At 48.5% G+C, this 25,367-nt stretch overlaps 1 protein-coding gene across 5 annotated transcripts in view; it reads right to left on the bottom strand.

Annotated features, from left to right (window-relative positions):
- NEK1 (NIMA related kinase 1) overlaps window positions 1-25,367 on the bottom strand; it is an 800,483-nt gene that overhangs the window by 480,106 nt on the left and 295,010 nt on the right. For all 5 annotated transcript variants that reach the window (XM_069244156.1, XM_069244192.1, XM_069244183.1 and 2 more), the window contains exon 17: window positions 7,126-7,228. In XM_069244156.1, coding sequence (XP_069100257.1) covers window positions 7,126-7,228 — 103 coding nt within the window. The remainder of the gene's footprint in view (window positions 1-7,125; window positions 7,229-25,367) is intronic.

Consider the following 25,367-nt stretch of genomic DNA (forward strand, 5'->3'; position numbering starts at 1 on the left):
AACAATAAATCATTGTTAGCCAATATGCTGCATGCAGGTTAATACAGCAGAACCAAAACATTTGGCACCGTGCCTTTAAGACCCTGAGCACCTCCAGTATCCCACCATGCCTCAGGGGTGAAGGAGAGGTGACAGTTGGTTCACAGTTACGTCAGTACTTTTCTACTGTGACAAAGCATCCAACAGATTAGATAGATGGTCTGTGCTGCACTTCTAGGAGACTTGCGTCCGGGGAGGAGGGTGGGTTGTTTATGGCTTTGATGAGGATACCCCTGGAAGAGAACTAGGCTTTACAGGTAAGTAACTTATCCTTCTATTCCAGGGGATCCTCATCAATAGTCAAACATTGAATAGATTAACAGGCCCATCCCTTATCTCTGCGGACTATCTAAGAGAAGTGCAGGACAAAGACATACACTATGCAAACAAATTTCTCAGAGACGCGTGACCAACTTGAGCGTCCGCTTTGGCATCTGAATCTAAAAAGTAACGCCTAGTAAACTTATGTACAGATTTGCATGTATCGGCCTTACAGATTTCAGAGATTGGAACATTATTAAGGAGGGCAGCAGTAGCCGCTTTTCCTCTTGTCGAATGAGCCTTAGGCCTAGCCAATAACTGTTTGTTAGCCAATTGATATGCAGTTACAATACATGAAACTATCCATCTAGATATGGTTCGTTTTGAGGCTGCATCGCCTGTTCTCATATGTCTGTAATTTACAAACTGGTGGTGAGATCGTATAATCAATTTGGTCTTATCCAGGTAAAATTTTAGCACTCTTTTCAAATCCAGGGAGTGCAAGGCTTTCTCCGCTGGAGTATCCGGATTGGGGAAAAAAGTTGGGAGTGATACAGTCTGATTGATGTGAAAATCTGACACCACCTTTGGTAAGAATGATGGATGAGTTCTTAGAACAACTCTATTTTCATGGAAAACCGTATACGGTTCCTTGGAGGATAAAGTCTGAATCTCACTGACCCTCCTAGCCGAAGTAATGGCTACGAGAAAAGCTGTCTTCCACGTAAGGTGTTGCAAAGAAGCTTTGTGGATAGGCTCGAAAGGAGGGCCCATGAGTCTAGATAATACTATGTTCAGTTCCCATGGAGGCGAGGGTTTTCGAATGGGTGGAAAAACCTTCTTTAAACCTTCTAAGAAATCCTTTACTACTGGCATTGTAAAGAAGGATTCCTGAGAAGGTGACTTACGATAAGCCGTAATGGCAGATAAATGTACCTAAATAGATGACAATTGCAGACCTGATTTCGCCAGATGGAGCAGGTAAGACAATATGACCTCCTCCTGAGCCAGAATAGGATTCTGACCCTGTTGACGACACCATATGTAGAATCTCTTCCACTTGAACGCGTAAGAGCGCCACGTGGAAGGCCTTCTGGACTCCTTTAAAATGTTCATGCATTCCTGCGAGAGCCCTAGATGCCCATACTGCAGGAATTCAGGAGCCATGCCGTCAAGCTCAGAGAGGGAAGGTTGGGGTGAAAAATCTTGCATCTCAGTCTGCATAGGAGATCCGGTCTGCACTCCAGCCTCTTGTGCGGTTGTTCTGACAGGTTGAGGAGATCCGTGTACCAGAACTGTCGAGGCCACTGCGGGGCTATGAGAATCATTCTGGTGTTGGATCTGTAGAGTTTGTTTATCACCGCTGGTATCAGGGGAATCGGTGGAAAAGCGTAGAGAAATATCCCTGACCAGTCTATCAACAGGGCATTCCCTCGAGACCCCGGACGGTAGAACCTGGACGCGAAGTCCGGGCATTTTTTTACCTCGTCTGCAAACAGATTTAACTGAGGCTGACCCCATTGAACGAAGATGTCTGCGACGACATCGTCGTGAACAACCCAGTTGTGGGCGCCCCGAGGGTTCTGCTTAGGAAGTCCACTTCCACGTTTTGCTGCCCTGGGAGGTGAATTGCTGTAAGAGACATTCCCCTCGCTATGAGCCAATGCCAAATGGTTTGAGACTCCCAAGACAGGGGCCGGGATCTCTTACCTCCTTGCTTGTTCAGATAATACATTGTCGTCGTATTGTCCGTTTGTACCAGGAGAGACTTTCCCTGAATCGATGGCGCAAATGATTTGAGAGCCAGATGAACTGCTCTGAGCTCCAGCAGGTTGATATGGTACGTCTTCTCTTTGCTGGACCACAAGCCCTGAGCTTGAAGGGAACCAGGATGGGGCTCCCTAGCCCTGAAGCGATGCATCATTACCAGAGTGTCAGAAGGGATTGGATGGTGAAAAGGAACTCCTACTGACAGGTGATGTCTGCGCGTCCACCATTGTAATGATTGTCACGCTTCTACCGGAAGAAGTATCCTGTCCTCCCAATGGCCTGTGTGTTGATTCCAGTTTTCCTCTAGAGCCTCTTGAAGAAGTCTCATATGCAATCTGGCGTTCGGGACAATGAAAATGCAAGAGGCCATGGAGCCCAACAGAGATGTCACCCGACGGGCCGTAGGCGCGGGGAACCAAGAAGATCGCGACACGTCCTCCTTATTGGTAACAGTCGTTCCTCCGAAGGATACACTCTTTCTAGCTCTTTATTCAGTATCGCTCCCAGGTAGTGGAGGGTTTGTGTTGGGATGAGGGTGGACTTTTAGAAGTTGACTTGCAGACCTAGAGATCGTACAACACTGAGGACAATGTCTAGATGCTTTTTTGCCTGTTCCGGAGAGGAGGCTTTCAGTAGCCAGTCGTCTACGTATGGATAAATGAAGTTTTTCTGCTTCCTTAAATGCGCCGCTACCGTTGCTACACACTTGGAGAATGCGTGAGGGGCAGATTTGAGGCCGAAAGGAAGCACCTTGAACTGATAGTGTTGGGAGGCTATCACAAACCGTAGGAATTTCCGATGTTTGGGAATGATCGGGATATGAAAATATGCATCCTGCAGATCTATGGAGCACATCCAGTCTCCTCAATGCAGTTGAGGGAAAATCTGATGAAGAGCCAGCATTCTGAATTTTTGTTTCCGTATGTATTTGTTGAGCAGCCTCAAGTCTAGAATCGGTCTGAAGACTCCTTCCCGACCCTTCTTTGCTACTAGAAAATAGCGGGAGTATACCCCCTTTCCTCTTTGGGCGGCTGGCACCTTTTCTATCGCTCTTTTCTGCAACAGGACGCGAACCTCTTTGCGTAGTAAGTTCATGTGAGCAGGTCTCGACTTGGTTGGTGGCAAATGAGGTGGAGGTTGTTGGAAAAGAAGAGAGTATCCACTCTCTACAATGTTCAGCACCCATTTGTCTTTTGTTATGCCATGCCACTCGTGAGCGAACTCTGTGATACTTCCCCCAACCGAAGTGGTGTACGGTATTAAGGGGAGCGAACTCTCATTGTTTTGCGGGGGCTTTGGGGGTAGACTGCTGAGGTCTGCTTGATCCTCGGTCTCTTGTGGCCTTGCGAGACTGGAAGAGAGGACGCCCTTGTTTTTGCTGCAGTCTTTGAGACCAATGAGGGGTTTTAACCCTCTGTTGGAACGGGCGCCTGTCGTAAGGCCTGTACCTCCGTCTGAAGTCTTTCCTTCTTTCGAGACCCACTTCCCTCATTGTGTCGACCTCCGCCTTCATACGTGACATCTCATCATCTGTGTGGGCTCCAAATAACGAGTTTCAATTAAACGGACGATTCATGATACGCTGTTGCGCTTCCTGCTTTAACCCTGTGAGCCTCAGCCAGGAACATCTTCTCGCGCAAACCCCATGCGCATATCCATGTGCCGCCAAGTCTGCACCGTCTGCGGCTGCACTGATGACTTGATTGGACACCAGACTTCCCTCTTGAAGGATCTCCTGGAAGTCCTGCCCGTCCTCTCTAGGCAGCTTTTCCGCAAATCTGCTCAGCGAGTCCCAGAGGGATCGATCATATCTGCCTAGGAGTGCTGAGGCGCTGGAGACCTTCATCATCGACGCCGCCGTGTCACACATCTTCCTACCCAGAGAGTCCAGATGTCTACTCTCCTTGTCCGGTGGAACCGTTGAGGATGACGCCACTGAATGCGTCTTGGGGGCTGCGGCTAATATGACTGAGTCTGGTGGTGGATTAACCCTGAGAAACAAAGGATCCTGATCAGGGGCCTTGTACTTTATCAAGATCCTAGCAGGAGCTGAACGGAGGTTTGCTGGCGTTAAAAAAGTCTCCATGGTCGGCCGGAGAAGACCAGGCACGAGTGGTAACAACTTCCTTGAAACCATCCTCTGTTGCAGGGTTTCAAAGATTACTGACGAGGAAGTTGAAGGTTCCGGGACATCAATATTAAGCTTTTGTGCTTCCCTGAGCAGCACCTCATTGAAAGTTATGTCATCCACCAGGGAAACTCTAGCTGGTGGAGAATCCGTCAGAGTCGGGGAGTAATCTCTTATGGAAGACCTCGACGATGTGGACCAAGAAGGAGTCCTCCTGTGATGGCGCGACCTTGACCTAGACCTCCTCTGGGAGCGTGACCTGCTCCTAGATCTTGTGGTAGTGCGCCGAGGCCTATTGGCAGATTGGCAAGACGTAGAACGAGCCCGTTCTGTATGCGCCGCTGGGGATGGTGTTCTCAGATGCGACGCTGATGGTGAATACATCCGCGAGTAATGAGAGTCTGGAGAAGCCGGTGCCTTGTTAAGGCTCTCCAACCACTGTGGCGATAGGTTTATGGGCGAGATGTGCCCTGACGATGAGGCCTTTGACCGTCTAGACGATCCACTCCTTATGGAGACCACTGGACTTGGTGGAGTGACATTCTTGTCAGCCGGTGGTTGCGGACGCTCTTCCCCTTGAGAAATAGGCAGTACCTGTCTCGACATCGAAAGGTGTACAGACGTCGAAGGAAGTACCGTGGACTGCTCAGGTCTCGACGTTGAGGGCCTCGATGGCGACTGGTGGTCCCTTGTATGTGTGCGGCTCGACGCCGTATGTTTCGCCGTCGAGTGATGGACCGCTGACGACAGAAGCCTCTGCTCTCCACGCTGAGGCGATCTCGACGTCGTCTTCCGTGCCGTCGAGGGGTGTGATGCCTTCGACGGCATACGAGCACGACGGTGCTGGCTCGACGTCGATCGGTGGGTTGCCGTCGACGGAGATCTGTCTCGATGATGGCTGTGCGCCTTCGACGTTGTATCCTTCGACGTCGGTCGGGTCGTCGTTGACGGCGATAAGTGATGATGCAACGGTGGCAGCGAGGACGTCGACGGGGAACAGACAGGCACTTTCTTACCAGCTGATGTCGATCTAGCCTGTCGCTCATGAGAATGGCTTGTTGACTGCCTGGGAAGCGAAGAGGACGATGTTTTCTGCCTCTCATGAAGTCTGATTTTCTCTCTGTCCTTCAGAGTCCTTTTGGACATGTTTTTACAGTGCCTGCATGTGTCAGGGCAGTGGATCTGAGGCAAGCACACAATACAGAGAGACTGTGGATCAGACTGGGCCTTCTTCTTCCCACAGGAAGGGCACTTCACAAAAAGAGAAGGCATTTTCCAGTCAGGAAAAAATCCCCTCACTCAGAAAAAGTTGAAAAACATCGAGTGAAGGTAGAAAAAACAATGTTTTTGAATATTTTTCTGTGAAAAACTCAGAAGAAGCCAGAAAAAAGAACTGACCTAACTGTGAACCAACTGTCCCCTCTCCTTCACTCCTGATGCATGGTGGGATACTGGAGGTGCTCGGGGTCTTAAAGGCACGGTGCCAAATTTTGTGGTTCTGCTGTATTAACCTGCATGCAGCCTATTGGCTAACAATGCTCTATTGGTTTCAATGTAGTTTTTTCTCTTTTTTCACATGTGTTGCTGGTACTTCTTTTTCTGTGCCCGGCTATGGGGCTTTAGAAAGTTTTTCTTGTAATTATAAAGGAGAGTGTTTAAAAAAAAAAAAAAAAAACTCCATAGAAATAAAGCATTTTAGCCTGTCTATCAACATAGTCTGCATTGCTGTTATGCACATGCATACATGAATCTGGTATGAAAATTGTCTGAAAAAAAAAAAAAAAATGCTATATTTTTCATATATATTTCATACTTATACTTGTGTGTTTTTGTATGTACTCCGGGATCCCCGCACGGGGGCGGGAATATTCAATGTTTATGACTGCTGATGAGGATCCCCTGGAAGAGAACTGATTGATACTCTGGCTTCAGCCAAGTATCTCAGCACATATGACCTGGCAGCAACTGATGCCTTTAAGCCTAAAACTGCATTTTCCACTCCTGGGGGGCACTATCACTTCATTGAGATGCTCTTTGGATTGAAAAATGCAACTGCCACAGTCCAGAAGTTGATGACTCAAGTTCTGGCAGGCCTGGAAGACTTTAGTGCAGCATATCTAGGTGATACTTTTGTCTTAGGCTCAACCTGGCAGGATCACCTGGTCCACCCCAGGAGTGTACTTGAGGCCTTGAAAAATGAAAACCTCATTATCAAGACTACAAAATGCCATAATAGGGCAGAGCAAAGTGGTTTACTTGGGCCACCTAGTAGGTGAAGGCCAAATTCAGCCCCTTCAGAGCAAAATCCAAACCATCATGGATTGGGTTGCTCCAACCACCCAGACCCAGGTTAGAGCTTTTCTAGGCCTGACTGGGTGCTACAGATGATTTGTGAAAAGGTATGGTGTCATTGTGGCCCCCCTGAATGATCTTACCTCTAAGAAGATGCCTAAAAAAGTATGATGGACAGCTAGCTGTCAAGAGGCCTTTGATACCCTGAAAAAGGCCATGTGCTCAGCTCCAATTCTCAAAAGCCCAGACTATTCTAAACAATTCATTGTCCAGACTGATGCTTCTGAAGTAGGAATATGAGCAGTACTCTCGCAACTAAATGAAGAGGGCCAGGATCAACCTGTTGCTTTGATCAGCAGAAGTTTGACCCCTAGAGAAAAGCGTTGGTCAGCCATTGAGAGGGAGGCATTTGCTGTGTCTGGGCCTTGAAGAAGTTGAGGACATTCCTGTTTGGCACTCATTTCATTGTTCAGATAGACCATAGGTCATGAGGTGGTCAGTGAATATCATAGGTGTTTCTATTTATGAATAACCTTTAAAATAAATTTTACAAATCCTAAAAATATCAATTGAGAGTTATTCTTATAGCGTGTACGGTCTTTAGACAATTTAAAGTATGCAAAATGACCACATACCATGTGACCTTGAGCTCGAGCTTTGTTCTGCATAGCTTCCTGCTTTCGCTGCCAGAATTCTTCAACCTGCTTGGCTCTCTCTGCAGCGACCTCTCCTCTTTGTCTGAGTATTAGTGATAAACATAAACAGTTATATAAACTTTTAAGAAACATCTTGTTCTAGTTCTAAGACACCATTTCCCACAAAGCAAACAGAAACATAACTTTATACTAGCAAGCAGTTTATTCATGTCATGTATGTTTTAACCATCCAGCTTTTTAATGAAAACACTATTCAGCAAATTTTCCTTAAAAAAATAGCCCCTCTGTCTTTATTATAGGTGCACACCGGAGAAACATTACTTTTCTATTAAAGCATCGACTTCTGGCTAAAATCCTTAAACCTCACCCATGTGTTATTTAGCACGTTTAGGATATATAGGCCCTCATTCCGACCCTGGCAATGACGGAAGCACCGCCAACAGGCTGGCGGTGCTTCATTCGTCATTCTGACCGCGGCGTTAAAGCTGCGGCCGCCCAGCCGGGTCCGGCGGTTTCCCGCCGGATTTCCCCCGGCTGGGAGAATCCTCCAGGGCAGCGCTGCAAGCAGCGCTGCCCTGGGGATTCCGACCCCCTTCCCGCCAGCCTGTTTCTGGCGGTTTACACCGCCAGGAAGAGGCTGGCGGGAACGGGTGTCCTGGGGCCCCTGGGGGCCCCTGCACTGCCCATGGCACTGGCATGGGCAGTGCAGGGCCCCCCTAACAGGGCCCCAGCCTGCTTTTCACTGTCTGCCTAGCAGACAGTGAAAAGCGCGACGGGTGCAACTGCACCCGTCGCACACCTGCAACACCGCCGGCTCCATTCGGAGCCGGCTTCAGTGTTGCAGGCCGCCTTCCCGCTGGGCCGGCGGGCGCTAACAATGTTAGCGCCCGCCGGCCCAGCGGGAAGGTCGGAATGGCCCCAGCGGTCTTTTGACCGCGGGGTGGCCAAATGGCGGTTCCCGCCAGGCGGGCGGCGACCGCCGCCCGCCGGGGTCAGAATGACCCCCATAGTGTCTGGACAGAAACAACAAACTAGTGTTAAAAAAAAGGTTGCACTGGGCTGCAAATTCAATTCTCAAAAAGAAGAGAAGGCTCTCATATCCTAACACAAGAGCGGTTGGAGTCAAACCATCTCTCACCCGGGAAAATAGTCCTGGGTCCAAGGAAACCTACTAGAGGGCCATATCTTAAAAAGCCTTTCACAGAAAGATGGAGAGGTTGCTGGGGGCTCCAAGCAGCCCAGCACTATCCAGTGAACTATTTATGAGATGTAAGGGGGCTGCTGGTTGGTCTGTTGACAACCTGAAGAATGTGTCCTGGTAGGTAGATACAGCAATGCAGACGAACAGATTAGGCTAGCAAGTAACATACAAGGCAATGAGCGTAGTCATGTTCGCAGAGTGGTAAAACAAGATGGAGCTTGACTGGTGGGACTGCACAATACTTCATGCAGTCCACATTAAGCATTGGTGTAAAACTGGACTTACAGAATAGACTGAGCAAGGGCTTCTCAGTGATGTTTCATGTGCAGGAACACAACCATGAAGCCATAAGTTGCCTAACTCAAGGGAAAAGTAAGGTAAGGACCAGGTAAACCGAGACAACCTCATATGAGCTTCATATAAGAAAGGTACATATTAAGGTAGCTAATATTTGGAATAAAAGGAATCACAAACAAAAGAACACTGAGAGGTCGCACATTATCAGCTCTTAAGTGAATACTGAGTAAGAGTTCGAAGGGTTATGTTAAGAAAGCTCTGTGAATCAAAGACCCAGCTGGAACATGTGGAACTACTCTGTTAAACTACCAAAAATCAGAGCTAGGACTATGTGCCCATTCCAAAAACCAAGGTCACCGAAAATGGCCCAGCGGTGGCCTAGCACAGGAATAACGGAAACTCTTTAGGTGTAGGAGCCCCATCTATCTCCATACAAATCCCATTCGGGGCAGGGCCGGGGCAGGGCCGAGACAGCGGAGCAGCAGGAAGCAAGGCAAGCCCCTCTGCCAGATTCAGCTGAATCTAAGACACTTCTGGGGGCTTGGGAGATCATCTAATTGAATGGCTACACCCCTCACTATGGAGTGAGTCAGGAGAAGTGACCACTTGGGGCAGAAACAGCTGGAATGGACCAATTGGAGAAGAAACAGCTGGAATGGCCGATTTGAGCATTTAGTGAGGGCACTGAGCAACAGAACCCTACAGGCAAAATGGTGGCTGAAGCAGAAGAATAGGCAGAAGCTGTGGGGTCCCAGCTGTGTGGCTACAAATCGAGGTGAGGGCGTCCTCAGAGATCAGAGCCATGGCCCTGTGGGTTGGCACCGTGATTAACTCCCTCAGGGGCGGGAACCAACACAGATGGGTGGGGATAGACCCACCAGGGCCTGTACTTCATTTTACGAAAAGAAATAAGCATAAAATACCCAGGGGGAATGAGAAGTGTACCCCTCTGGCCCTTAAAAGCATATTCAATGGGGAGGATCCCAGGCACAACTCGACAAAAAACCTAAGCTAGCAGTGACCACAGTATGGGGTAGACAATGCATGCCTATGACAGGAGTGGGTAAACACCTGAGGGTTCGGAGTGTCAATCACTGACTGCTAAAGAGGTGAGGATTCACAAAAGAATACTTCTGTGCAAGGGGTTATATGATAGGAAAACGCCAGCTCAGACCATCGCAGTATAACAGTTTACTGGGTGAGCCTGAACTAGACCACCATTGCTTCCTCTAGAAATAGGTAGGACACCCTAGCAAGGACATGCTATCAAGTATGGAAGCACAAAAACAGGACAACACGACTAAGGAAGCCAGCACCTTCCTTACAAGTGTGCCCTCCACATCGCAAAAATTATCCAGCTGAACCTCCTGTGACCTGCTCATTGATGGAAAGTCTATTCAGCGGACTGTGAGAGGGCTTCCTGGCTTTGAGAGACAAAGTCAGGCAGGACATCCAAAACCTTATCAATCCACAAACTAACTGGGAGATAGAGCCTCACTGCTTGAGGATGCAGGTGACACGTGTGGGAAGGAGGTGGAGACCGGCAGCAGGAGGTCCGATACCTTAAAGACCAAGCAGTGTATACACAGGAACACCAGGAATAAACTGTGTAAACATAGTCTTCCAGGCCTCAAGGAAGGAGACAGCCTGTTGGACTGCATATTTCGAGTCGGGTCAAGTCAGGAGCAAGGGGACCAATCGTCAGACATTTGAGCGTTCCTACATTATTTCCAACAAAAAGAATGCATCATGGGAAAGAACCCAATATTAAATGCAGTCAGAGAGATTGGGGACCCACAAACAATCCCCACAGTATCAACAGAGATACCCCCAAATTTCAAACAAAGATTTCTCAAGCCAGGGAGATAAAGAAAGGTTCAGAAAACCACAAAACTACCAAAATACGCACTGGCGGTGGAACACCAGGTGCAGTAGACCTAAATACGTGTGAACACTGCGAACAAAAACAGACAGAGGATCTAGCTGACTGGACTGAGATGTTAAAACCAATAGATCTACCAAACAATATACCACTCTATATCTTGAATCAAAGCATATACATAAAGAATTATATGGAATTATGTACATTACAGTAGAAAAGATGAATGATACGGGATATGATGGGTGTAACGTGTAGATCTAGGGCGAAAGAGCAAGATACTTAGGGTAACGCATTATCTGGTAGAGACAATATCTAGCCACAGATTCCTTATCTTTGAATTTCCCAGGTGTGCGACTGGATCCAGAAGATTTTTGCGCGAGAGGTACCACTGCACGCCAGTAGGTGGAGTCAGTCAGCTCTGTGCAGCGAAAACCATGCCAGAAGTGACACCACTGACACCTATATAGGAGCCACCACAGACGCTGACGTTGGTTACTTTTCATGCCATGAGCATAGAGCCATGAAGTGCACTGACAATGGTGTGCCCAATCTAGGGCTCTGAAAGGGAGTATCCTCAGCCCTAGAAATCCATCCACAGAGTGAGGAGGATGGATGGGTGGGTAAGGAATCTGAAGCTAGATATTGTCTCCACCAGATAATGCGTTACCAAAAGTAAGTAATTCGTTCATCTGATAGGGACACCTAGCTACAGATTCCTTATCCTTTGAATAGATACCAAAGCAATACTGTCCATGGCTGCGGACACATTTTCTAAACTAAGAAGTCCTGCAGGACCGAGCGGGTAAAATGACAGTCCCTTCAGACCTGATTGTCCAGGCAGTAATGTTCGGTAAACATGTGCAGTGATGCCCACATTGCTGCCTGGCAGATGTCCAGGATTGGGACTCCACGTGCTAAAGCAGTGGTTGCAGATTTGCCCCTGGGAGAATGAGTCCGTAAGCCCCCAGGAAGCTGCTTTTTGGCAAATGCATACCAGATTTTAATACAGAGAACGACCCAGCATGACATGGTTATTCTCTGCACTGCCTGTCTTTGCCCCAACATATCCCACAAGGAGTTGGTCATCCACCCTAAATTATTTTGTGAGTGTAGGAAAGTACCATCTTTCTGACACAGTTACCCCCACTTTTTGTCTGGTGTAAGTGTGTTCAGACTAGTACACTGGGATCCTGCTATTCAGGACCCCAGTGTCTGTGCTCTCTCCTCTAAATTTGGTTGCTGGTAAACTTTTACACCCACAATTGGCATACTGGTGCACCCATGTAAGCCCCTAATATATGGTACTTTGGTACCCAGGGCATTGGTACACCAGGGGTTTCCCATGGGCTGCAGCATGTATTATGCCACCCATGGGAGCCCAGGCAAACTGTGTCTGCAGGGCTGCCCTTGCAGCCTGCGTGAAATGGTGCATGCACCTTTCACTTCAGATATAAGGCTAGCCTTATATCACGGTCACTGCACTTGGACACTGTAAGTCACTCTTCTAGTAGGCCCTTCAGCCCAAGGGACGGGTGCATGTCCCTAAGTGTGAGGGTACCCCTGCATGAGCAGTGTACCCCTGCAAACCTCAGACTATATTCCTTGGGCTTTGAAAGTGTGGCCTAGCCACCTTAAGGTATGTAGTAGCACACTGGTCAACACGAGTGGTCCAACTAAATAATGGCTTCTCCAAACGTAGGCATGTTTGGTATCAAACATGTGGAACCAGGCAACTAGACTGATTCCAGTGCTAGTTGCATGAACCCAAGTACTCTGGGGGTTCCTTAGAGGATCTCCCCAGTTCTAACAGCCTCCCGGGGTCTCACTGAAAGTCCACACTGCTGCCGACCCCAGGCACTGTTCTGCCCTTATGCTGATGAGAGTAACAGGCAGCGGAAGCCAGAACAAACGATTACCTCTCCCTTTGAAATAAGTGTCTCTGGTCTGGGGTATCGTGGCCTCTGAGTGCTACCAGACTGCTTTGAAGGGCACATTTGGTGCCCTCCTTGCATAATCCGGTTTGCAGCAGTTCAGGAACCTGTGGTTCTGCTCTGGCAAGAAACTACACAAAGGACAGGGGAGTGACCACTCCCTGTCCAGCTCTGCCCCTAGGGAAGCGCACAGAGCTCTGCCAGTTGGCCATCTGATTCTGCTATCTTGGAAACAAGGTACGCAGATGCCCATGGGAGCATCTGACTGGTTAGGCCAGGTAGATGACGTCCCTGACCTCCTCTGATAAGTGGGTCACTACGGTGAGTGACCCCTTTTTTGGTTACTTAAGGGCCCCAGATTAATCGAGCAAGACCCTTCAAGGAACTCTCTGCAAGACATCTTCTGCTCCTGGCCTCTGGAACTGCTGCTGGTCTGCTTTTGCACTGAAACAAGACTGTATCCATTTGGGAGGGCTCCCACTGCAGCATTGTTTCTCCAGCTCCTGCAAGATTTCTACAACATCCGTGGCTGTGCATCATCCAGGGTCACAAGAACTCTGCCTGCATCCAAGAAGCAAGAAGAAATCTCCCTTAGAGTGAAGAAGTCACTCCCCTGCATAAGCAGGCACCTCAGGACGACAACGACGGACTGGTGAATCATGCTGTCCCCCTGACAACAAAAAGGCTCTGCTCACAGGTGGTGGTTCCGTGGTCCTCTCCAGGTCCACCTTGTCTTCTGGTCAACTTGGGAAACGGTGGACAATTGCTGCGGCCACGGCTTGTTGGCTCTTCCTCCCAGAGATCTTCAAGATCCAAGAAGCCCGTGCCTCCAGCACTCACCAAACTCCACTACCAGCTTCTACTCTGCAGCCCCTGAGACATAGGACTCCTGTTTTGTTGTGGTGCTGTGGCATCTCTGTGTCTCCCTTTGCCTGCTGCCAGTGACTCACTCATGGGGGCTCCTCCAAATCTGGCTGGCTTTCCTTCCTGCTGAAGGCCTGCCCTGACGCCCCACCAAGGGTAGTCATTAGGACCTTGCTGGTCCGCAAAAACCTGCAATCTTCCTTGCAACAACTATTTGCGTTCGCCAATGCTTGTTGGTGGCCCTGCTGGCCAATGACCCTCCGGCAATCCGGCGACCAATGTGGGACAGCTCTTGGGCAACTCCAAGGATCTCCTACATCCCCCTGTACTCTGTAGCTGGACTTCTTCCTTTATTGTCCTGCAGGAACTTCACCTCCAAAAGGATGGGCACTGCCTATCTGCACCACCTGGACATCTTTGACTGGTCTGGTCGCTGTCCCCTTCTGTTTCAGGTTCTTCTTGTCCGGAATCCACCTTTGGGTTCCATCAGTCTGGTCCACAGGTCGCAACAGCAACTGGAAAACCGAGGCTTCCATTGACTCCAGCAAGGGTTTCTGACACCACTTCACCCCTATGCTACTGGGCTCCCTGGTGTCGGTGCCCCAGTCTTCTGGGTATCCATGGGTAGGGGCACTCTCCAACCTTCTTTGTGCCAACTGGTTTCTTCGAGTCCAACAGGAACGGTCTTAAAGCCATAAAACTCCAACCACGATGGTCCTGTGTTAGCCTACGGGTCACCTAGCTCGATAACAACTCAACCCAGGTGCCTGTGGGATTTCCAGTACTTACCTCAGGTAATTTCTTACTACCCCAGCCCCTGGGATTCCAACACACTTACCTTGTTTAGGCACCTACATTCGCATACCACTTTCTTAGTATATGGTTTGCCCCCTCCCCCCATAGGGCTCCATGTATTTTTATGCTTTTCCTGCTTGTTGCTAAGTGTATATTTTGTGTGTATTTATCTCCAAATAGAGATATACCAATGTTAGTATAGCCTAAGTGTTGTTATAAAGAATACTTTATTATTTACACACCTTGTGTGGTTCTTTCTGGTGAACAGTTACTGGCGGACTATTGTGATATTGCAAGTGCTTTACACTCCTCCTTGATAAGCTGTAGCTGCTCACCACAGCTATCCCTAGAAAGCTTCTGTTATCTGGACACCTAAACACTATCACTAAGGATTGCCTGGACTCAGTATAGGGTCCCACACTAATAGGTGTACACCATAAAACGAGCCCACCTCATACAGTTAGGTCAAGGTAGAATGACAACACTTTTTGGGTTCAGACGGTGGAGTCACTCCTCTTCTTTGGAGGGATATGGAGGAGCATTAAAGGTGGGCAAGGTGACTGATTGGACCACATGGAATGGAGTCACCACTTTCAGGAGGAAAAAGGCCTGAGTGTGAAGCACCAGTTTGACTGGGAAAACAGACGGGAATGGAGGCTTGGATGGCAAAGCTTGCAGCTCACTCACCCTCCGAGCAGATGTTATTGCCACTAGAAAGTCTGTCTCGATGGTGTGCAGTCGGAGGGGACAATTAAGAAGAGGCTCGAAAATAACCCACATTAGGTCTGTGAGAATCAAATTAAGGTCTCACTGAGTCATAATGAAGGGTGAAGGGGAAACATAAGTCTTTTTAGGAATCTATTTACGATAGGACTTAAATGAAGAGGGTTGGTCAGACAGCTGCAGAAAGACAGACCGAGTATAAAGGTAACCCTTAAGAGTACCCAGAGCAGAGCCCTGCTGGGCAAGGGTGAGAATAAAGAGAATATCAGAAAGAGAGTTGATAGACTTTTCTGTACAATCATTTACAAACTTGTTCCATCAGTAGGCATATACCATCTTGTTGGAGGGACACCTGGCTGCCAGAATAACAATGCAGACTTCCGGAGGAAGGTCAAAGGATGTCAACTGTCTGCCCTCAATCTCCACGCAAGAAGGTGGAGAGTCGACAGGTTCAGGTGGAAGACCCTCCCCTGCTGCTGCCACAGAAGATCCTCCCAAAGGACCAGCCTGATCAGAGGATCGATGCTCTTTTGCAGAAACTTGGGATACCATACTCTCAGTGCCCAGTCTGGATCCACAATGATGGCTTGGGGCTGGTCAGTCCTGATCTTCTTGAGATCTCTGAGCAGGAGTGGTATGGGTGTAAAGGCGTACAGGAGGCCTGAGCTCCACTCGAGACCAATCGATAGCCACCTTGGAAACTCCAGGGTGCAAAACTGCTGACATTGCGCATTCTCTTCGGAGGCGAACAAAGGCTCTCCCCACTGCTCAAAGAGACCTTGCGCCACCTCCCGATGGAGACACCACTCGTGACCTGCTAGCCATCGACACCTGAGTTTGTCTACCCAGGCGTTCAGGGTGCCCTGCAGTTCCAGCCATGTCCAGAGACACAAGAGGCCAGATGTAGCAAGGTCTGAGATTGCGACTCGGAATTTCCGAGTCGCAATCTCTGATGCAGAACGGTGTCTCAGACACCGTCTGCGACTCGCTATGGGGTCGCAAAGACCCACCTCATTAATATTAATGAGGTGGGTCGCATTTTGCGACCCCATAGCGAGTCCCTGCACTCACAGGGATGGTGGCCTGCTGGAGACAGCAGACCTCCATGTCTGTGACTGCTTTTTTAATAAAGCAGTTTTTTTTTTTTGAATTGCAGCCCGTTTTCCTTAAAGGAAAACGAGTTGCAATACAAAAAAATAATGAAACCATTTTGTTTGATTTTTTCAGAGTAGGCAGTGGTCCATTGGCCCACTGCCTGCTCTGAAAAATATTTTCAGCGACATTCACAAAGGGGAAGGGGTCCCATTGGGACCCCTTCCAGTTTGCGAATGAGTTACCACCCACTTCAAGTGGGTGTTAACTGCGAATTGCTTTGCGAACGCTTTCGCGGTAACAAAGCAATTCTGCATCGCGGTGCGAGTCGCAAATAGGAAGGGAACACCCCTTCCTATCTGCGAGTCGGATTCACATTTTGCGAGTCGGTTCCGACTCGCAAAATGTGATTCAGCATCGCGATGGCCGTTTTGAATGGCGCAAACTGCGATTTTTGCAGTTTGCGACATGCAAAACGGTTCCTACATCTGGCCAAGGTCTCTTGACAAAGGGTCCATGACTCCACCCCGCCCTGTTTGTTGCAGTACCACATGTAGGTGGCATGGTCCGCGAACACCTGTACTAGCCTTCCCTTGATGGAGGGTAGAAAGACTTTCAATGATATTCGGTTCGCTCGGAACTCCAGCACGCTGATATGAAGTCCGGATTCCGCCAGAGACCAGAGTGCTCTGATCTCCACCTCTCTCAGAGGGCCTCCCCATTCCAGGAGTGATGCATCTGTCACTACTGTGAGATCTGGTTAGGGAAGGGAAAGGCATCTGCCTCTGACCCAATTGCAATTTGTGAGCCACCACTCCAAGTCTTTAGCAGTTCCCTCAGAGATCTGTACCATGTCGGAGAAATTCCCCTGATGCTGTGCCCACTAGAACTTCAGGTCCCACTGCAGAGCTTGCATATGCCATCTGGCATGTGTCACTAGCAGGATGCAGGAGGCCATGAGGCCCAGCAGTTTCAGAGTCATTCTCAGCGAAATCCAGGATAGAGGCTGAGACATTAGTATCATAGCCTGAATATCCTGGACTCGCTGTTTGAGAGGATAAGCCAGAAACTGCAGTGCCCAAAACTGCTGTGATAAAATGTGTGTCTGAGAGGGAGTCCAGTATGACTTTGGAACATTTATAGTGAACCCCAGCGAATGTAGGAGGTCCGTAGTCTGGAGGTGGGAGACGACAGCCTGGGGAAAGGCCACTTTCAACAGCCAGTTGTGGACATAGGGGAAGACTGAAACCCCTGATCTATGCATATGAGCATCGACCACTGCTTTCACCTTGGTGAACATCTGAGTGGAGCTAGTAACACCAAAGGGAAGCACAGTGAACTGAAAGTGCTTGTGGCTTTACTTAAACCACAAGTAAAGTCTGTGGGAAGGCAGGATATGAATATGGAAAGATGCATGCTGCATGTCCAGCGCTACCATCCAGTCTCCTTAGCAGAAAAGACCCGACCCAAAGTGAGCATCTTGAATTTCTCCTTTTTGCGGAAGAGATTGAGGGTTTGGAGGTCTAAGATAGGTGGAAGACTCTTGTTCATTTTGGGTATCAGAAAGTAGCGGGAATAGCAACCACTGTTTACTTCTGATATCAGAACCCTCTCTGTGGCTCCAATAGCCAAGAGAACCGTGACTTCCTCTTGGAGAAAGGAATGATGATCCTGCGTCAGCTGATCATGTGCTGTTGGAACTGGGTGTGGGGAGTAGCCCTTCCGAATGATCTGCTAGACTCACCTGTCTGATGTTATGGACTGCCAGGGGTGGAGATGATGGTGGATTCTCCCACCAACTGGGCAATCATTATTTTTCAGGTTAAGATTAGGAGAGCTTGGAGGCTGCAGCTGCCGGGGGGGTTGGTGGTTGTGGAAGACCTCTGGCTACCTGACCCGCAGAGCTGGTATACAACGTGCCCATGCATATCTTGGGCGGCCTGCACAGGACAGAGGCTGGCATAGGGTTGGAGCAGTAGAACACCCCTTTCGTATCCACGAAAGGCAGACTGGGGACGTGGGGCCTATGAGAGTGGATTTGGTCATAGGTAACAAGCCCTTAAAGCGCTTCAGAGCAGTGTGCGCCTTTTCTCCAAAAAGAAGTGCAACATTGAAGGGCATGTCAATAAGGTTTGCCTGGACATCTCCCGAAAAGCCAGATGATCTCAGCCAGGCGTGACATTGAAGCGCCACTGTCAATGAAACCACTCTGCCCAGCGAGTCAGTCATATCCAAACAACACATAATGGTGAACTAGGCTACATCCCACTCATCCTTGACTGCTTCGGAAACAATGGCCTGGGCCTCCCCCGGGACGTTGTGGCAGCACTTGTGCCATCATATCCCACAGCGTGTGAGAATAGTGGCCCAATAAGCATGCAGTGTTCATCGTATGAAATGCAAGGCTGGTGGAACATTTTCTTGCCTATGATATGCAGCTTCTTGGATTCCCTGTCCAGGGGAGTGGCAAAGATTGCGCAATGGGATGCGGAGACTTGGACAACCACGCTCTCAAGGGTGGGATGTTAAGTGAGGAAAGTGGTGTCCCCAGGTACAAAGCAACGGCGATGGACAATTGTTCTGTTCACAGGAGCCACTGTGCTGGGCTTGGACCAGGTTCCAGCAGGACATCAGTAGGTGCTTCGTTAAAAAGGAGCAAGGGTTTGGATGAGGAAGCTCCCGGCTGAAGTATTTCCATCAAGATGTTAGCCTAGACTTCCACTGAGGGTAGTTTGAGGTCCAGGACCTCAGCCGCTCCCCTCACTACCGTAGCATATGATGCAACCTCCTCTCTAGCAGTGGTAGGGGGAGAAAGCAAACCAGTGTTTGGAGAAGTATCCAGTCTATTGGCATCTCCCAACTACTCACACCAGTCTATGTTTGTTTCCTAGCCTTCTAGCTGGTTTTCTAAAGGGTCCATTGACCCCTCCCATTTGCTTGGGACTGAGACTTCCCAGAAGTAGCACGACGCAGCATCGCCTGCTGGGACCGCTCGTTCAAAGCCTTCAGTGCCATGTTCCAGCAAACCGAGCACAACTTGGCATGATGGTGGCGCTCAAGACAACACAAACAAACCAAATAAGGGTCTGTAACAGACATGGCAGTTTAAAACCTGTCTTCCTCAAAAACATCTTTGACACCTTGAAAAAAGAATTTGACAAAACGTCGAAACAATTCTGTCAAAAACCAACAGAGGGGCAGCTCTTCTCCAAGTCAGCACAATCTAGCGTGGAAATAAAAGAAGTGAACTCAGCGCACCGAGGTGGCATCTAAATAGGCAACAGCGACTTCACTTCCGGCGCAGACGATGCCAACGCACGGAGCCGATCAACACCACCTACTGGTGCACAGGGGTACTGCTCATGCAAAACTCTTCCAGCTCTAGTCTGACTCCTGGGAAATTCATAGGTAAGGAATCTGCGGAACGATGTGTTTATCACATAGGATACTTTTAAATGTACAAGTAACCAGATTAACAGGAAGGGCGGCTGGAGTCAGGTATTGATGTGTTGATACTGATGGGTCGTGTTTTTGTTTTTACTTTGCTTATTAATCAAAATGCAATAAAGTATATTAGAAAAAAAAACACAGAAACAAAACCTACAGCAGGGCTAAACTAAAACAAGAGATTTTGGCAAAATTAAGAGATATGCAATACCCGGGGGCAAGTCATCAGTGGCGCTAAAAGTATAAGTGGCAAGGTAAAGCAAGTTAGGTTTGAGCTGGGGTAGGAAGGTGGCCGCTCTAGGTGAATATGTAACTGATAGAGCACAATAACTCCAACTCTACAATTGCAAGCTCTTGGCTTTTTGGATGGATAGAGTCTAAGTGATATGAAAGACAGTTCTTTGTTCTGTAAAAGGTTTTGTTCACAGGGAGGGGTCGAGGGAGGTCCAGGGGTGGGAGATATACTATATTTTACTATGTTGTGAAAGGTGAAAAATCGCACTTTAAATGGATGAAGAACCTGTTGTAAGAGCAAAAAAATAAAAACTGGGACAATGGAGAAAGCCATGATAGCAATACTACTGAGAATAAGGGTAGAGGAGGTTGAAATCCTGAGCCTAAAGTTAAAAGAGTTCAATGCAACAATTAAAAAATGAGCACTGCTGTCACTGTTGAGGGACTTGGGTTGTGAGATATGCCTCCTACAGGAAACACCTCTGAAGAAAGATTGGCAGATCCGATCTTCAAGATAGTCTGCAGAGTAATACGTCTTTTCAGACACAAAGAAGAAAGCAGTACTAGCAAGTTTGGTTGCAAACTCCCATGTGGGGTGTAGGAAGCTGGCTCTGCATATAATATACTAAAATGAGGTATAGTGTGCACAGAGTCCAGTGGATCCCCAGAGGCTTTACAGAGACTAAAGTAGATAATAATAATGCTCCCTTTTGTGGTAGTGTGGTTGAGCAGTAAGGCTTAGGTGACGGTAGTGCTAAGTACATGTTTTACACACACAGTCAAGAAACGAGGGACACACTCAATGACTATCTACAGGCCAATGATTTTATATATCAAAAATATTATTTGTTACTTTATTACCAGAACCAAAAGGATCTTTGTTGAAGGTAAATACTTTACAAAATGAATCACTTTAATGTAACAAACGTAATTTTTTTAGACTTCAGGTAAAACAGTTTACAAGTAAGTAAAACATTTCAGTTTCAAAAGTGGACACACTGCAATTTCTCATAGAAAGCAGTCCTAGGGGAGGAAAAGTAACAATACAAATCACAGGTAAGTACTTCACTTACGATCCCAGCCTTCAGGAGTTAGGGTGTCCACAGCACAAAGTTTAGGGAGAAACCAAAGGTGCATCACCAGCAACACAGGACCGGCCGGGTGCAGAGCTCAAATTTGGCATTGAGCACCCAATGAAATCCAATGGACACAGTGGGCGCTTAGAAAGAAACAGCTGGCAGGTAAGTACCCGTGATGTTAGGGCACAGCCCTAGGGGGGTTTTGGTCAGCACTAGGGGGGAGACAGGTCAGCACCAAACGCACAACCTCAGCAGCACAGGGGCGGCTGAGTGCAGGGTGCAAACACAGCATCGGCCATCCAATCATTGAGGGAACCCTGAGGGTCACAAAGATGCTGCAAGCTTGGTAGAGGGAGTCAACTGAAGAAAACCAACTGCTGGACAGGTAAGTAGAGAGCCCACTAGACGTCACTCGACCGTCGGTTGGGCTCCCCAAGGCTGGGGGTTGCAGGTGCAGGGGCACCTTTAGGTGCCGGGAAATCTTCATCGGATCCAGTCACGGTCAAGGGGGGTCCTCTGGATTCAGGAAGTAGGCATCGTCGTCTTGGTCAGGAGGGGTCAATCCAGGGTGGACTCGAGGGCGGAATCGCCTAGGGACCCTCTCTGGTCTGATGGGCCACCTTGACTCATGCCATGAGCGTCAGGTGCAGAGCGGACAAGACTCGCAGATGCAGGGCGGTTCTGGATGTTTCATGTGGACAGGGCAGCTGTCCTCTGGAGATCTTGGCACTTGGGTAGGCAGGCAGTCCTCTGGGGGTTTTTAGAGGTCGTTGGTCCTGCAGGACGAGTCATCTTCTTTTAGCAGGGGTCATTGAAGCTGCAGGCAGGCGGTAGGGCTGGGGCCAAGTCACTTGTCATCTTGAGTCTTCTCTGCTGATGCAGCTCTTCAGTCTTTCTTCTTCTTCTTCTTCTTCTTCTTCTTCTTCTTCTTCGGTTGATAGGAATCTAAAGAGCAAGGTTCATGGGTGCCCCTAAATACCAGATTTAGGGGTGTAGAGGGGTCAGAGGGCAGTAGCCAATGGCTAATGTCTCTAAGGGTGGCTACACACTTCCTGAGCCAACTCCCTTTGGGGAGGGAGCACATACCTAACCCTATTTGCTAACATCCTCCAAAAAAAGATGAGGATTCTTCCAGGAGGTTCACCTCAGCTCTGGGCACCTTAGTGGTGGTCCTAGCTGGGTTGGACACGCCTCCTGGTGTTTACTAATTTTCCTGCTGGCCTGCCCCAAAAAATGGCGCCTGGTCTCGCGGGCGGGCATTTCCAATAGCTGGAGTGCCCTGGGGCAGTGTAACACGAGGCAGGAGCCTTTGCAGCTCACTACCAAGTGTTGTTCTTCGTAGAGAGGGGAGATGTGAAGCACCTCCACCCAGAGCAGGCTTTGTTCCTGACCCCAAAGAGCACAAAGGCTCTCACCCCATAGGGTCAGAAACTTGTCTGTTAGTGGCAGTCTGGAACAAACTAGTCAGCCCTACACTAGTGGGTTGGGTAAAATACAGGGGGCATCCCTAAGATTCCCTCTGTGTGCATTTTTTAATAAATCCAACACTGGCATCAGAGTGGGTTTATTGAGCTGAGAAGTTTGATACATGATTTCCCAGTGCTTAGTGAGGCAATCATAGAGCTGGGAAGTTTGTAATGACACACTCCCAGTCCATGTACTCGATATGGCCACACTGCACTTACCATGTCTAAGAATGGACTTAAACACTGTAGGGGCATATTCCTCATGCAGCTATGCTCTCACCTGTTGTATAGTGCGTCCTGCCACAGGACTGTAAGCCACAGGACTGTAAGGCCTGCTGGAGGGGTGACTTACCTATGCCACAGGCAGTGGTTTGTAGGCATGGCACCTTTAGAGGGATGCCATGCCGACTTTACCTTTTTTCCGCACCAACACACACAATCTGCAATGGCAGTGTGCATGTGTTTGGTGAGGGATCTCTTAGGGTGGCATAATATATGCTGCAGCCCCTAGGGACCTTCTCTGGCCACAGGGCCCTTGGTAGCACTGGTAATTTTTACAAGGGAGATACCTGTGTACTAGAGGTGTGCCAATTGTGGGAACAATGCTACAATTGTAAGAAGAACACAGGTGCTGGGGCCTGGTTAGCAGGATCCCAGCACACACTCAGTCAAGTTAGCATCAAATATCAGGCAAAAAGTGTGTGTGGTGGGGGGAGGGGTACTGCAACAAGGGGCCAGTTTCCCACACTGGTTAGCAGGATCCCAGTGAACTACAGTCTAAACATACTAACATCAGGCAACAGGTGGGGTTAACTCTGCTAGAAAGATGGCATTTTCCTACATAACCCCCTCCCAAACGAAAGGTAATTAGACTAACCCTGTCCAGTTAAGTCTTCATTATCTAAGTGGAAATATCTGGAGAGTCTATCTGCATTGGCATAGTTACTCCCAGTTCTATGTTCCACTGAATAGCCCATCCCCTGTAGGGAAATGGACCATTTCAAAAGTTTGGGGTTCTCACCTTTCATCTGTTTAAGCCAGAGGAGGGGCTTGTGGTTTGTTTGAACAATGAAGTGAGCACCAAACAGGTATGGCATCAGCTTCTTCAAGGTCCAGACCACAGCAAAGGCTCCCCTCTCAATGGCTGACCAAAGCTTTTCTCTGGTGGTCAACCTTCAGCTGATAAAAGCCACAGGTTGATCCTGGCCCTCTTCATTAAGTTGTGATAGCATTGCTCCTATTCCTATCTCTGAAGCATCAGTCTGGGCAATGAATTGTTTGGAATAGTCTGGGCTTTTAAGAACTAGAGCTGAGCACATGGCCTTGTTCAGGGAAACAAAGGCTTCATGACAGATAAGTGTCCATTGTACCTTTTTAAGCATCTTTTTGGAAGTGAGATCATTCAAGGAAGTCACAATGGAGCCATAGTATTTTACAAATCTCCTGTAATACCCAGTGAGGGCTGGGAAAGCTCTGACCTGGGTCTTGATAGTTGAAGCAACCAAACCTATGATGGTTTGCATTTTGTTCTGTAGGGGTTGAACTTGGCCTCCACCAACCAGGAGGCCCAGGTAAACCACTTTGCTGTGCCGTATCTGGCATTTGGTAGCCCTGATAGTGAGGCCTGTCTATTTCACGGCCTCAAGTACACTCCGGAGTTGGACCAGGTGATCCTGCCAGGGGGAGCTAAAGACAGCAATATCATCCAGATAAGCTGCACTAAAGTATTCCAGGCCTGCTAGAACTTGATTCACCAACCTCTGGAATGTGCTAGGTGCATTTATCCGACCAAAGGGCATCACTGTGAAGTGATAATACCCACCAGGAGTGGACAATGCTGTTTTAGGCTTGGCAGCATCAGTTATATTGATTTGCAACAGCCTGCTGTTAGGTCAAAAGTGTTGAGGTACTTGGCTGAAGCCAGAGTATCAATCAGCTCGTCTGCCCTAAGAATTGGATGGGCATCAGTCTTAGTGACTGCATTGAGGCCTCTGTAGTCTACACACAACCTCATTTCTTTCTTTCCACCCTGCGAATGAGGCTTTGGTACACGGAATATTGGGCTAGCCAATGGGCTATATGAAGGCTTTATCACCCCCAAATCCAGCATCTTTTGGACTTCTGCTCTGATGCAATCTCTCACATGGTCAGGGTGCCTGTAGATTTTACTTTTGGTAGGCAGACTATCACCTGTGTCCACATCATGCGCACACCAGGTTGTATGACTGGGTGTCAGGGAAAAGAGTTCAAAGAACTGACTGAGGACTTGCCTGCAGTCAGCTTGTTGGTTTTCAGAGAGGCAATCTGCAAATACTACCCCATTGACTGAACCATGAACAGGGTTGTGGGAGAGACTGTCAGGGAGAGGGGCACTCACTGCCTCCTGCCCTTAATCAGTGGACATGAGCAAGCTCACGTCAGCCTCGCATAGTAAGGTGTAAGGCAGCTGACATGCAGTACCCTGTGGGAGCTTCTTGGAGTGCCCAGGTCAACCAAAATAAGTGACATCAACTTTCGGCTATACTAATGTGTGGGGGCCATTCCACTTGTCTAGGAGTGCTCCATGGGCCACAGGATCTAAGAACCACACCTTCTCTACCGGCTGGTTAAATGTCAGCACAGTCTTTTGGTCATGCTACTGCTTTTGAATCTCTTGGATGGCCTCAAGGTTTTTGGAAGCAGTCTTCATGTACTCTGCTGTGCGAGAGTGTAGGCCTAATATATAGTCAACTATGCCCTGTTTACAGGGTTTGAGAGGTTGTTCCCAACCCTCCTTTACAAGAGTCAGAGGACCTCTAACTGGATGTCCCAACAGAAGTTCAAATGGACTGTAACCCACTCCCTTCTGTGGAACCTCTCTGTAGGCAAAAAGAAGGCAAGGTAATAGGACATCCCATCTTCTCCTTAGCTTGTCTGAGAGTCCCATAATCATACGTTTTAGGGTTTTAATGAATCTCCCAACCAACCCATTTCCTTGTGGATCATAAGGAGTGGTGAATTTGTAGGTTACACCACATTCCTTCCACATTGCTTTGAGGTATCCAGACAAAGTTTGGACCTCTGTCAGATAACACTTCCTTAGGAAACCCCAACCTGGAAAAGATTCCCAGGAGGGCCTTGGCCACTGCAGGAGCTGAAGTGACCCTAAGGAGAATGGCCTCTGGGTATCTGGTGGCATGGTACACCATCACGAGTATAAACCTGTTCCCA

Source organism: Pleurodeles waltl, chromosome 1_2 (genome assembly GCF_031143425.1).
Source record: "Pleurodeles waltl isolate 20211129_DDA chromosome 1_2, aPleWal1.hap1.20221129, whole genome shotgun sequence".
NCBI classification, from domain to species: Eukaryota; Metazoa; Chordata; class Amphibia; order Caudata; family Salamandridae; genus Pleurodeles; species Pleurodeles waltl.